Here is a 12465-nt window from a genome sequence, read left to right as displayed (position 1 = left end):
GCGGGGATTGAGGCGCGCGCAGCAGATCAACGGCGGAGACACAATGGCAGTGCCTCGGGCTTGCCCGATGACAGAGAGCAATGCCCACCCCGGCACTCCGAGGTGGTCTGGCGCTACGGTTATGATGGGGATGCTGCGGTGCTGTGTATTGCGCTCGACCCGGCGACGGAGTGTCCGCAGACGGAGTCCGAGTCGCTCTTTTGTATATCTTTGCCAAAGTCCGCGATGTCGGACTTTTCGCAGTACCGGGTGTGGCATTTGGCGGGTCGTGAGGCAGCCTGCTGCAAGCTGTCTTTGTCAGGCTTAAATGTTCCGCACGACGCATCGGGCACGTCACGAGACTAGTACAGGAACATTTTCCTCCACGCCAAGCAGCGGAAGAGGGAGAGGAACAACAAGAGACGCTTGCTGCATTGGCAGTATACCCGGCCGCGGTCATCGGCTTCGGGCCGAAGAAACCCCGCCCACCCGCTCTTGGCTCCCTAGACCCGTAGCTCGATCACGAGTCATCCTCACGAATGCATTGCTTCGCCTCGACTCGAGGCTGCACCGCGTCCCTATAGTACAACTCCTTTCCCGAGTATCTCGCCCAGCTGGGGTGGGGCGAGCATTGTGCGCGCTGGTATCGTGGCACTAGTCACCAGTGCCACTTCTATGGAGAGCTTGGGTGCGCTTGGCAGAGAGTGCTCGCCCAAACAACACACTGCACAGCGTCCTTGTGCCTAAGCAACGCACTGAACGGCGTCCTTACGCCTAAGAAACACGCTGAACGGCGTCCTTGCCGTCAACCTTGCCGTCGGCGTCGACCTTGTCGTCGCCAACGTTGTACTCGACCGAGTCGCGCACGTTGGCCTCGGCCTCCTCGAACGCCTCCTGCGCGGCCCGGAAGTTGCGCGGGCGGACGACCTTGATGTCGTAGATGCGCAGACCGACAACCCAGAGGCCACAGGTGATCCACAGGGCGAGGGACACGGGCCAGCCAAACTTGTAGTGCGGCGCCTCCTTGGCGGGGTAGATGAGGATGTTGGCCCACGCGTTGATGGCGTAGAAGGCGGTGATGCACGAGCCGAGAATGAGCGCGCGCTGCTCGGCGTCCGAGGGCAACATATCCGAGAGCCAGGCCCAGAGGGGCGGGCCGCCAGCCGCCACACAGTACAGGATGAAGTAGCTGTAGTACTTGGCCGCGTCGGGTACGTTCCACACGGTCATGATAATAGCGCCGGGAATACCGATGACGCACTGCGCGAGCAGAATAGTCCAGCGGGTCTTGAGAATGTCGGAAGCAAACGACCAGAACCACACCGCGGCGATCTGGAGCGCGTAGCCACCAAGCGGGATGGCGTTGAGCATCGTCCTCGTCCACACCTTGCTGCCATCCTCATGCACAAGACTATTCAGCCAGAGTTGGAAATAGTCTCCTGCACTCTGCGCAAGCAGCATGCCGACGTAGATCCAGATCATGATGTAGAGCATGGGGTTCTTGAGCATGCGCCAGAAGGTGGGCCAGTTGATGGGGTTGGGCGACTCGCGGCGGAAGCGGCGGAGACGGGCCTGCGCAATCTCGTAGTCGCGCTCCGTGAGCCAGAAGGCCAGCTTGTTGGGCTTGTCGGGGAAGTCGGGGATGAAGAAGGGGCCGAGGAGGGCGACCTGGAGGGGGGGTCAGTTGTTGTCGTTGTCGAATGTGGCACAGCCACCTCTGCCACTTTCGGTATACTCACGCAGATGGTCATGATGCAGTTGATAATGAAAGTCCACTGCCAGCCCTGGATGCCGTGGCGACCCTCGAGGCTCCTGATGATGCCCGTCTGCATGGCCCCGGACATCATGCCGCCAAAGGCCTGGCACGAGTGGTAGAAGCCGATGCGCTTGGCCATCTCCAGGGGGGTGTACCAGGTCACTGGGGCGTGTGTCAGTAGTGCGCCCCAGCGTTTTCAGAAGGCCAGAGCGGCTCAAAAGTGGTCGGGGGCGAAAGTGGTGTGGAAATCGGCGGGGACGACGACGGTTGTGAGGTCGCCACATGCCACATTCCCACATCGCCGCCACCTTGCCACACTACGACCGCCTAACCAACCCTTGCCCACTCACTAAGCATGGTCACAGTACCAGGGTAGCACGAGCTCTCAGCGAGGCCGATAAGCACGCGCACGCCGTAGATCTGCTTGCTAGTGTTGCAGGCCGCAATGACGCCAGTGAGCGCGCCCCAGATGAACTCGAGGGCCGGGAGCCAGATGGACGGGCGCACACGGGTGATGATGACCTGGGACGGGATGAGGAAGATACAGTCTGGGGGTGTTAGTGGCGTGGGGGAGGGGAAGGACGAGGCGGGGCGACGGGATGCTGAGCTCCCACTGCTACCGCCACACCACACCACTCACAGCCAATGTTGAAGTACGTCTTGAAGTAGTTGAGCTCGTTGCCTTCGAACTTGAGCGCCTCGGACATGCCAGAGACATAGGCGGTGTTGATGTTCGTCTGGTCGAGGTACTTGATGATCTGACTGCATGGGGTGAGCGGGGCGTGGTGGGAGGGTGAAGGAAGCGCGGAGGAGTGAAGGTGAGGTGGGGCAGGGAGGCAGGTGCCACAGCGATGTGCCACTGTGCAACTCCCGCTACCACCTCATCCCCCACGCCCCCACGCACACGACTCACGAGATACACCCAAAGGTAAGCAGGAAGATGTCGAGCTTCATGAGGAAGCGTTTCTCCTCCTTGGACTTCTGGATGGCCGCCTCGGCCTGCGGGTCGAGGGTGGGCGGGTTGATCTCGTCGGTGACATGCTCGGGCGCGGCGCCCTTGCCAGTAGCGAGCGGGTTCCAGCCCATAGTAGTGTGCGGCGTGAGTGTGTTCTTTGCTAACGGGGGGAAGAAGCGGGCTCCTCAGCGGGGCAAGGTTTTTAACTCGTCCTGTCCGTGGAGACGGGCGAGTGGACGGGGTTCGGGCCGCTGCTCCGCCCAGCCAAGAAAGGTAGGTCACCTGGTGCAGTTGGGCAGTTTTGCACCTATCCCGAGTGAGCGGTACCTCGGTTCGGGCCATAATGCGCCGACGACAGGCAGCAAACTGACTCACCACCAACCCAAACAAGCGAGGCGGGGCGAGGCGAGCGACCGAACAGGTGGGCGAGACGCGGCGGCGGCATGAGCGGCTCACGGCGGCACTGGCCCCAGCCAGCGGCTCGAAGCAGAGGCACACCCGCCGCGGCACCACACCGCGCGGCTCGCCAACCCTATCCCATTTCGTAGCTCGAGTCCTGCCAAGAGAATGCGCGTGCTCGCGGTTGGGCAGTATCTCGGCCTCTCAGGAGCCACAAAAAGGCACAAATTTGCCCCCTGGCCCCCACTCGCCGCACGCCGCTATCGGAAATCCGTTATTGGCCGATGTGATGCAGACTCCGGCACCGCGGACATGCACCACCTCCACTTGTGCGGGCCCTCTCATGCCGCGACCGCGGGGTCGGGATGTGTCTGTTGCTTTGTCGCTCACGCCGACGCCGACCCCGCGGACCTTGGCCTCGCTGTCCGTGCCTCGGCCCCAACCCACGTCTGCCTATCTCTCCACACCGGCCCGATATCACAACGTCCCTCCCGACCACCAACCACCATGACGTCGTCGTCGCCGTCCTCTATCCCGTTCCCGCAGCAGTTCATATCGACCGTGTCACACTGGCATGCAACGAACCGCGGCCCCTCGGCGCTCTACCTCCACAACAAGGATGCCGCCCTCCCCGCGTCGGCGGACATTGTCATCGTCGGCGGCGGCATGATGGGCGCGTCGCTCGCCTACTTCCTCACGAGGCCGGGCGGTGCCGGCGAGAAGAAGAAGGTCGTGTGTCTCGAGGCCAAGGACCTTGCTGATGGAGCTAGTGGGTGTGCCAGGGTATGCACAACTGACATCCAGGCGGTCGCAACGGGGGACAGTGAGCAAGGCGACACTCGGTGCTGACCGATTCATCTACTGACCAGGCCCCAGCGTCGGCCCAAAGACCTACCGCCTCTGGCACGAGCTCCAGCAGCCGTACCCCCTCGGCCTGGGCCTCTCGCCCGAGGACGCAGCCCGCGTGATGCAGAACGAGCGGGACAACCTCGACCTGGTGCAGCAGCTCGTCGCGCAGGAGGGGCTCGCGGTCGACTTCTGGCGGGGCGACCTGCTCGAGAGTGCGTCGGGGGTGGGGTGTCGGAGAGCATCGGACATACTGACTTGCGTAGCGCACCACTCGCAGGCGCAAACGGACGAATCGCGCCGCCTCTTTGGCGAGTGGCGCAAGACTCGCGAGAAGCTCGGCCTTGGGCCTGACGACACGTCGTTCATCGACGACCCCAAGGAGGCTGAGAGGGTGCGCCGGCTGTCGTGCCGTGCCGCAAGTCGCAGCTGACCCCGCAGATCTCGCGCATCAAGGGCACGACGTCTGTGCATGTGCGCCCCGGAGGCAGCGTCCACCCGTGCGTCTCGTGGCAGTGGCGGCGGTGGCGGAGGCTGACTTCGCTTAGGCACAAGCTCGCGACCGCGCTCATGCGCCTCGCCATCGACTCCAAGGCGTCCGACTTCTCCTTCTATTCCTGGACGCCCGTCTTGGCGGCGCCAGTGCGCGCTGGCGACGGGTGGACACTCAAGACGTCCAAGGGCGACATCTCTGCGGGGCGCGTCATTCTCGCAACGAACGCGTACACGGGGACGTTCTTCACCAAAGACGACCCCCTGCACTCGCAGTGAGTTGCACCTCGCTTATCACCCTTGACACTCCAGCATCCAACCCTTCCGAGGCCAGGCGGCGACCATCACCCCGACGCCGACGTACGCGGGGCAGCATGCCCTCCGGCACACTTACAACACGAAGCAGGGGCACTACCTCGTCACTACTGCCTCAGGCGAAATCGTCCTCGGCGGCGGGTGGGGCGCGCTCATCAAGTCGGGCGAGCTCTCCGAGGCCAAGGTGTACGGCGAGACCAACGACGGGCCCGAGAGCATCGACCCGGCGCTGACCAAGGGTGCGTCGATGTGGGAGCTGAGCTGACGGCAGACCTCAAGAGCTTCATGAAAGACAACTTTGCCAACTGGGGCGACGAGGCGTTTGGCGAGGGCCTGACGCGGACGTGGACGGGGATCATGTCGACGTCCAAGGACTGGCTCCCGCTGGTCGGCGAGGTGCCGGGCAAGGCAGGGCTGTCGGTCGTCGCGGGGGTGAGTGGCGTGGTGTGCTTATTGGCTTCATCCCTAACGCCCCTCCCAGTTCGCAGGCCACGGCATGTCGCGCATCTTCACCACGGCGCGCGGGTACGCCGACACGCTCTCAACGGGCAAGTGGGATGCTGCGCTCCTCCCGCCGTCGTTCGAGCTCACGGCCGAGCGCGTCGAGCGCGTCGCCGCGCAGCACCGCCAGTTCGTGGCCGAGCACGGGGCGCACGCGCGCGTCGTGTACGACGAGATTGTGGACACGGGCAAGATCGAGCCCAAGGCGCATGGATACCATGCGTTCGTGGACCGCCTGGAGAAGGGTGTGTCGGATTTGCTGCTGGGTGCGCACTATTAGGACTGCAGAAGTAAAAGAAAAGTCGGGAAGTGCTCTGTCAGAAAGAGAAGTGATGCAAGGCTTTGTTGGGAGTGGTGTGGGCGAGGCGTAGTGGCCGCCACATCTACCTCACTGACGCGCTTCCAGTTCATATGCATGGCACTGAGCATCCCATCCCAGCCCGCTCACTAACAATGCACGTTGGTTCGACGCGTCAGCGCAACAAGTTCATCCTCGTCCGGGCCTAGCCTCTTCGGCCCGACGCGCCGCGACGACGTCATAAGCTGTGCACAGGACCCGAGCTGGGCCCGGCTCATAATTCCTCAAGAAGCGCAAAGCAGGCTCGCTCGTCTTCTCAACCACAACAACACAATGCACTGGCACGCCGCGCTCCTCCTCGCCGCGGCGACCGCCGTGGCCGCCGCACCAACCCTGCACATAGACTACGAGCCGCTCCTGCACACGCTCCACCAGCACCAGGAGGCGTTCGTCGGCCCGGCGCCGGAAAGCAAGGCGCTCCTGTCCCAGGCGACGCTCGACTACCTCGAGACGGCGCGCACGCACTGGGAAGTACCCGGCTTCTCGGTCGCGGTCGTCGCGGGGCCCAAGTACGATGGTGCGGGGTGGAGGCAGGAGCTGAGGGGGTTCGGGGTCGCGAATGGTAAAGGCAAGGCCGTGGACGAGGAGGTGAGTGCTGCGGGGTGGGGTGGTGGTCTCGGCTCGCCAACGCGTTGACGCGCGCTCGCTCGCACACAGACACTCTTCGCCATCGCGTCCAACTCGAAGCACACGACGGCGCTGTCCATCGGCCTCCTGATTGACCGCGGCACGCGGCTGCCCTCGGGCGCCAAGCTCGACTGGAGCACCAAGATCGCCGACATCCTGCCCGAGTGGAAGCTGGCGGACGAGTACGCTTCGAGCCACGCCGACATTGTTGACCTCATGTCCATGCGCACGGGGCAGCCGTCGCACGACCTCGCACATGTGGACGGGCCTGCCGAGGAGACGGTCGCGAACCTGCGCAACTTGAAGCCGTCGCTCGAGATCCGCCAGGAGTTCCAGTACAACAATGCGCACTACATCACGCTGTCGCTCGTCGTCGAGCGCCTCTCGGGACAGGAGTACACCGAGTTTGTGCGCGACAACTTCTTTGCCCCGCTCAACATGACCTCTGCGAGCTACGACCACTTGGCAGTGCGCGACGACCCGCGCGTGTCCGACGGGTTCACGCACGCGGCGGTCAACAAGACGCGGTGCCGCGAGGCGTCGAGCGGCCCAGGCGACATGGACGTGAGCTGTACCGGCGAAGTGAAGAACATTGGCTGGTGGATCCGCTCGAGCGCGAAGAGCGAGGCCGGCGCAGGGGGCATCATCCTGAACGCGGTCGACGCGGCCAAGTGGCTGCGCGAGCTGCTCGAGCCGACCGTCATCCCCGCCTGGCTGATCGAGAAGACGGGCACGCCGGCCATGGTCACGGCCGGGGGCTTCACCGACGCGATCCCAGGGTGGAGCTCCAACGGCTACGGGCTGGCGCAGAGCGTCAACCATATCCGCGGCGACAAGTTTGTGTGGCACACGGGCGGGCTGCCAGGCCAGATGAGCCTCATCGGCCGCGTGCCGTCGCGAGGAGTCGGCGTGGCGATCTTCACCAACGACGACATCTTCGGGACTGGCCTGCACATGGTCGCGCTGGCGCGCATCCTCGACGATCTGCTCGGGTACGAGGCGGCAAACTACGAGCCGGCAATGTTCGAGCTCATGTTCCCTGCGCAACCTGCGAACCCTCCCCCGCCGGCTGACCCGCGCGCGCCAAGCGTGCCGTGGGGTGCTGTGCCGGGGAGGTACGCGGCACCGGGCTACGGCGAGGTGGAGTTTACCCAGCTCGACTTGCTCACGCACGACGAGACGACGCGAGCGGTGGTCAGCGTGCTGCGCGACGTTGAGGGCATTAATCTGGCTTCGCCAGTGTTCTTGGCGCCCTTCAACAAGGTCTTCGCGACCCACCTCGCCCTGACGCACTTTGACGGCGACCTGTGGAACGCGACCGGCGTGCTCGTCTTCCAGCCCGACAACGGCGAGGAGATCGTCGGCGAGGACTCGGGCAGCGTCCCGGCGGTCGTCACGGCCCAGGGCATCGGCATGTTCGGCATGTGGTCGCGCAGCGCGCGGATCAAGGCGCCGGTCGTGGAGGGGGTCGAGGAGGCCGCCGAGACGTGGTTTGCAAGGCAGTAGGCGATGCTGCGCGGTGCACGCAAAAGAGTCGTAGTAGAAAAGCCGCGGCGTGGTGTGCCGGGCAGGTAGAAGTAACCATGCAACGATGCGGATAGCTCAGTCGCCAGCATACGCCGAACCGTACAACCTAGCATCATATCAGATGTACAACGACATAACGAGACTCATACGACGGCCACTCCGACCCCGAGCCACCGATCCACCTCGCGCGCATCGAGCACGCCCTCCCACTGCCCGCTGGCAAAGTACTCTGGCATACTCAGAAACTCTGCCACGTCTTGTCTCCCCTCGATGCCGAGGTACTGCCCGTAGCCATCATACACGGCGTGGAAGTACGCCTCGCATTCGGCGGCTACGCTGCCCTCGTCGTGCGGGGCGAGCACGGCGACGGGGTCCAGCGCGCCCATGTTGACAAATGTCAGGCTCAGCGGCGGGGTGCGCTCGTGCGCGACCACCGCGAGGCGCTTGAGGAACCTGCCGACCCACGTCCCGTTGATATGCGGCAGGTTGCCTGCGCCCTCGAGGCGCGAGTCGTGCGGCCGGGGCGTGGGGCGCCAGTGCTCCCCGGGCCCGTCGGTCCAGAACACGACCGTCAGGCGGCGACTGAGGCGCGGGAGCGCATTCACGAGGCCCTGCGCGCTGCACCCGCGCGCCTCGAACTTGACGCTCGCGCCGACGGTCGCCATCTCGCACGGCACGACGGCGACGAGCTCGCAGCTGCCCCTGGGGAAGATGTAGTCCGGCACTCTGTCGAACAGCAGCGGCGCGTTGCGCACCACGAGCCTGTGCGGGCGGAGGTTGGCGAGCGGCGCCGTGAGCGCCGGGTCGGAGCGGTACACCGTCACGCCGTGGATGAGCATCGGGCCGCCGCCCTTGTGCTGGAGCCACACGCGCACCGTGTGCAAGTTCGGCAGGGGGGGGAGTACGAGGCCGCGCGGCGCGGAGCTGCTCCCGCGGAACGGGTTCAGGTCGTAGTCTAGCGTCAGGGGGAACGATGTGCGCTGCTCGGCGCGCGCCGGCAGCGCGCAGTGCTCGTCGAGGATCGGCCAGCGGACCGGGTGGCCCGAGATGTCGACGTGCAGGTGCCGGTAGACGCGCGCGAGGAAGAGCGCGTACGCTGTGCTGTTGGTCCGCATGAGGGACGCGAGGGACCCGCGCGGGAGAGCGTCCCAGACGTCTGAGAGGACCTCGTTGGGGAGCAGGGACAGGCGGCCGAGGTCGGGGCCGTCGTCGTCGTCGGGCAAGGCGCGCGGGTCGACCAGGACGGCGGCGTCGGCGTGGCCCATTGTAGCAGTGGCCACTACTGGCGATGTGGGAGATGGTTGGTGCCAGCCAGTGAACAGCAACGTCAAGGCGTCCGCCGTCGCATCGCATCGCAGTGTCGGAAGACGCCCGCCGGCGCAGGCACGCACGAACGCACCGAAGTCATGACCGATGACTTGGGTCACCCGAGTAGACGACTGTCGATGACGTAACGGTGGCGACAGTGCCACTTTGCGTGATAGCGACGAGCGTGCGAGCGCGATTCGAGCGAGTCGAGCTAGTCTCGAGCCAGTGGCGACAATGGCAGCGACGGCGGCGGCGGCGGTCGAGCATGCTTCGAAGCCAAAGCCTCAGTGGCAGAGGCTCAAGCCGTGCCGTTCGATCACCCCCCCGCCGCCAAGGCCCCTTTGTTGACACCCTCGCACCGTCTCAGTGCGCTCGCTGCCCACCCCACCACCCAAACCCTCACCCCGCATATTAACCTCGCAAGTCTACAGTGTCGCCGTACTTGACTACTACGCGCCGACTCCAAGGGCACACGCTGCCCAAGGACCATCCATCTGATGTAATCTCTCTTCACTCCAAATTTCCCGACTCTCTCATAGTTGTAGTACACGGCTGTACACCTAGAAGCCTCCCTGCTGGTGCTCCCCCGCAGCCTTGGCCTTCTCAGCCTCGAGGCGGTGGTACAGCATCTGGACAGCAATGTTGATGTTGTTGGGCTGCCCAGTAATAGTCACAAGGCGCTCGTCCGGGTTGGCGACCTGGCCAGGACCGGGAGCGGTACCGGGCTCGGTAACCCGAATCTGACATTGAGATTGGGAGCGAATCTCGTTGATCTTGACACCAGCCTTGCCAATGACTGTGGCAGGTTAGCTCGGCCAGAGGCACAGGAATGTGAAAGCTGCCAAGGCCACTCACTAGCGCCAACAAGCGAATTGGGGATGAAGATCTGCTGCGTCTGGCTACCAGGCGGAGGGGCGGGGGCCTGTCCACCACCACCACCGCCGCCACCACCACCACCACCTCCTCCCCCGCCGCCACCACCGCCGACCGGTGCCGATGGGGGAGCTGCCTGATAAGGAGCGGGGGCCTGCTGGCGGTACGCGCCGGCATGACTCGAGGGGCCTGGGTTGCGCTCCTGGTACTCGAGGAGGATCGTGCCGATGTAGTAGACGGCAATGTGAACAGCGTCGGCAACACCTGAAACGGAGAGGATACGCTGGGTGTGAGCTAAGTTGTGGTAGATGCCTAGCTCACCTCAGTCGACCCAGGGAGCATCACCTCGCTCGCGTTGAGACGGGCACCAGAGGCCTCCTGAATCTCCTTGATCTTGGCACCACCCTTGCCAATACTGCGCGTTTCAGCTGCGTGTCCCACGCTCATAATCACGCCCGACTCACACGCTACCCATGCGAGAGTTGGGAATGATAAACTTGATGGTAACAGCTCGGGATCCGGGAACAGATGCGACGTCAAACGGCTCGTCGTTGATGCGGCGAACAATAAGACCAAATGCCTGTGCGCGATCAGCGGGGACGCCCTGCACTGCGCTGCGCTCCCACGCCGCATCACCCACCTTGCTAACAGCGTCCAGGGGGCCAAACACGTTGAGTATCCGCTCGGGGTTGCCAGGGATAGACTCTGAGATGGTCACACGAGCTCCCGACTTCTCCTACGCCGAGTCAGCTCAGCGCACTATTGCTCGTCGTGCGAGCACCCGACTCACCCTGATCTCGTTGACATGTGCGCCCGCACGACCGATGATGACGCTGGCATCCTGGGTGACGATCAAGGCGCGCATCGAAATCTGCTGCGCAGGGGGGTCTCCAGGCTTGGCCGGGGTCGAGGGGATCGAGGTGGGAGGGGCCGAAATGGTGGCGCCGGAGGAAGGTCCGGCCTCGCCGGTGCTAAGGGGAGCAAGTCAGCGGATGTGCGCCCGGCCCAAAGGAAGGCGGCAAAGCCAGACTCACCTCTCGGTCGGGTGGTTGGCATCATCCATCTTCTTGTCAGAGATCTTGGGCTTGACGTCCTTGGAAGGGGAAGACTCCTCGCGCGCACGCTTGGCGGTGTTGTCGGGAAGAGGCGAGGCCGGGCGCTTTGTAGCTGCGGGCGCGTCGGACATTGTTGTCAGGCGAGCACAGGCGGGCGAGCGGGCGACAATGGATTGTTGACGAGAGTGTGAGTTTTGTTTGTGTGTGTGTGTGCGACGACTCTGTCAGTGGGTCACGTTCACACGGCAAGTAGCAGCCACGCGCGGTAGGAGCAGTGTGTAGCAGGTAGGCAGGTAGGTAGGCAGCAGGTAGGCATGGCGAGAGCAGCAGCGGATGGCGCGGTGTGTGGTCGTCGGTGGTACGGCGTAACGGTGGGTCGGCGCAAAGGAAGGTGAAAGGTGTTGGGGGCGAGGCGAGGACAGGGAAGGAGAGAGAGAGTGGTCAGGTGGGAGGAGGGGGTGCGGGAGAGAGGCTGAAAAGTGGTACTCACAGTGCGTGTCGATTGACGTCTAGTAGTGGTTGTGGTGGTGGTGGTGGATGACGAAGGGGGAATGTGGGTTGATGACGACGAGCTTGTCGGTCTCTCTTGTTTCTCGACGCGTGTGTTGCGACGTGGGTGGGGGGCCGGTAGAGGCGGGGCGGGGCGGGTGGGGGGGGGGGGAGTGGGAAGGGGAGGGAAGGGGGGAAGGGGAGGTGGATGGGAGGGTGGTTGAAGAGTTGTGGGCCGAGGTTGTTGATGGACGAGTGGATTGAAGTCAGAGTGCAGCAAGCAAGCCAGGGATGGATGCAGGCAGAACGAGTGGTGGGTGGGTGGGTGGTGGTATATTGGGTTCACTCACCTGGTGTGTCAAGTTGGTGCCGCTGACGCTCGACCACGCCCACCCCTCCGCCCCAATGCCGCACCCACCGCACAATGCTGCGCTATCGCCTCGCGTTCCCTGCATGTGAGGTGACATGGCATGTCGCCGCCGCCCGCCCGTCACAATGCACGCCAGATCGTCGTCCTTGTTGCATTGCATCGTCACGTCGACGACCACGGACAGCGAGTCACATCGAGTCTCACAACTGTACTATCCTCCTCAAACCCCCCACCTCGCCCACACCCCACTCGGTGGCTGCGTGCCGTCAAGCCTCGTCGTCTGTGCATTGGGCTGTGCAGTAAGTACCAACCACCACCCACCCCCCGCTACAATCACCACCCTTCCTTCAACTTGTAATCTATCACTGCAATGACGAACGCACAGCCCGCCAGATTAGCGGCGTTTTAGTTTCCCCGCAGCGTGGCAATAGCTTAGGCTTACCGCCTGCATAACTCAAAAAGCGGAAGCTTTAGCCTTAGAGGGGGTCGAACCCTCGACTTCACGCGTACTCAGTATACTGACGTATGAACTGTGAAGCGTGCGCTCTAACCAACTGAGCTATAAGACTGTTTTAAGACTTTCGCTGAAAATTTGACCCTCGGGGCGCATTTGAT

At 63.8% G+C, this 12465-nt stretch overlaps 4 protein-coding genes and 1 non-coding gene across 6 annotated transcripts; 1 reads left to right on the top strand and 4 right to left on the bottom strand.

Annotated features, from left to right (window-relative positions):
• Nucleotides 1-753: 753 nt before the first annotated feature.
• Nucleotides 754-2821, bottom strand: liz1_10 (Pantothenate transporter liz1; the record flags this gene model as incomplete). Its single annotated transcript, XM_062773810.1, has 5 exons — nucleotides 754-1647; nucleotides 1719-1897; nucleotides 2086-2283; nucleotides 2376-2497; nucleotides 2649-2821. The coding sequence occupies 5 exons, from the start codon at nucleotides 2819-2821 to the stop codon at nucleotides 754-756; spliced, it is 1566 nt and encodes a 521-aa protein (XP_062629794.1).
• A 652-nt stretch (nucleotides 2822-3473) lies between these two features.
• On the top strand, nucleotides 3474-7819 carry pbp (Penicillin-binding protein 4). The gene is made up of 9 exons (XM_062773809.1): nucleotides 3474-3858; nucleotides 3959-4150; nucleotides 4202-4329; nucleotides 4377-4702; nucleotides 4740-4981; nucleotides 5014-5174; nucleotides 5224-5488; nucleotides 5945-6189; nucleotides 6259-7819. Exons 1-9 carry the CDS (start codon nucleotides 3597-3599, stop codon nucleotides 7732-7734), a joined length of 3297 nt encoding a protein of 1098 aa, XP_062629793.1. The 5' UTR covers nucleotides 3474-3596; the 3' UTR covers nucleotides 7735-7819.
• A 79-nt stretch (nucleotides 7820-7898) lies between these two features.
• On the bottom strand, nucleotides 7899-9020 carry LOC62_05G007289 (uncharacterized protein; the record flags this gene model as incomplete). The annotated part of the gene is made up of 1 exon (XM_062773808.1): nucleotides 7899-9020. The coding sequence occupies one exon, from the start codon at nucleotides 9018-9020 to the stop codon at nucleotides 7899-7901; it is 1122 nt and encodes a 373-aa protein (XP_062629792.1).
• Nucleotides 9021-9465: 445 nt separating this feature from the next.
• rnc1_2 (RNA-binding protein rnc1) lies at nucleotides 9466-11634 on the bottom strand. Of its 2 annotated transcripts, none has more exons than XM_062773806.1 (7): nucleotides 10971-11634; nucleotides 10727-10907; nucleotides 10577-10672; nucleotides 10401-10516; nucleotides 10258-10351; nucleotides 9919-10219; nucleotides 9466-9859 (listed from the first exon to the last, which is right to left on the bottom strand). In XM_062773806.1, the coding sequence occupies exons 1-7, from the start codon at nucleotides 11120-11122 to the stop codon at nucleotides 9624-9626; spliced, it is 1176 nt and encodes a 391-aa protein (XP_062629791.1). In that variant the 5' UTR covers nucleotides 11123-11634; the 3' UTR covers nucleotides 9466-9623. The 2 variants fall into 2 exon arrangements, with proteins under 2 accessions (XP_062629791.1, XP_062629790.1); XM_062773807.1 differs by having other exon boundaries at nucleotides 10401-10672; nucleotides 10971-11212; nucleotides 11482-11634.
• A 687-nt stretch (nucleotides 11635-12321) lies between these two features.
• On the bottom strand, nucleotides 12322-12419 carry LOC62_05G007287. Its single transcript has 2 exons — nucleotides 12382-12419; nucleotides 12322-12357 (listed from the first exon to the last, which is right to left on the bottom strand). It is a non-coding gene; the product is annotated as a tRNA-Val (tRNA).
• Between the last annotated feature and the right edge of the window lie 46 nt (nucleotides 12420-12465).

The sequence above is a fragment of the Vanrija pseudolonga genome, chromosome 5, assembly GCF_020906515.1.
Source record: "Vanrija pseudolonga chromosome 5, complete sequence".
Taxonomy (NCBI): Eukaryota; Fungi; Basidiomycota; class Tremellomycetes; order Trichosporonales; family Trichosporonaceae; genus Vanrija; species Vanrija pseudolonga.
The sequence above is the reverse complement of the archived record's forward strand: the minus strand, read 5'-3'. Positions and strand labels throughout refer to the sequence as shown.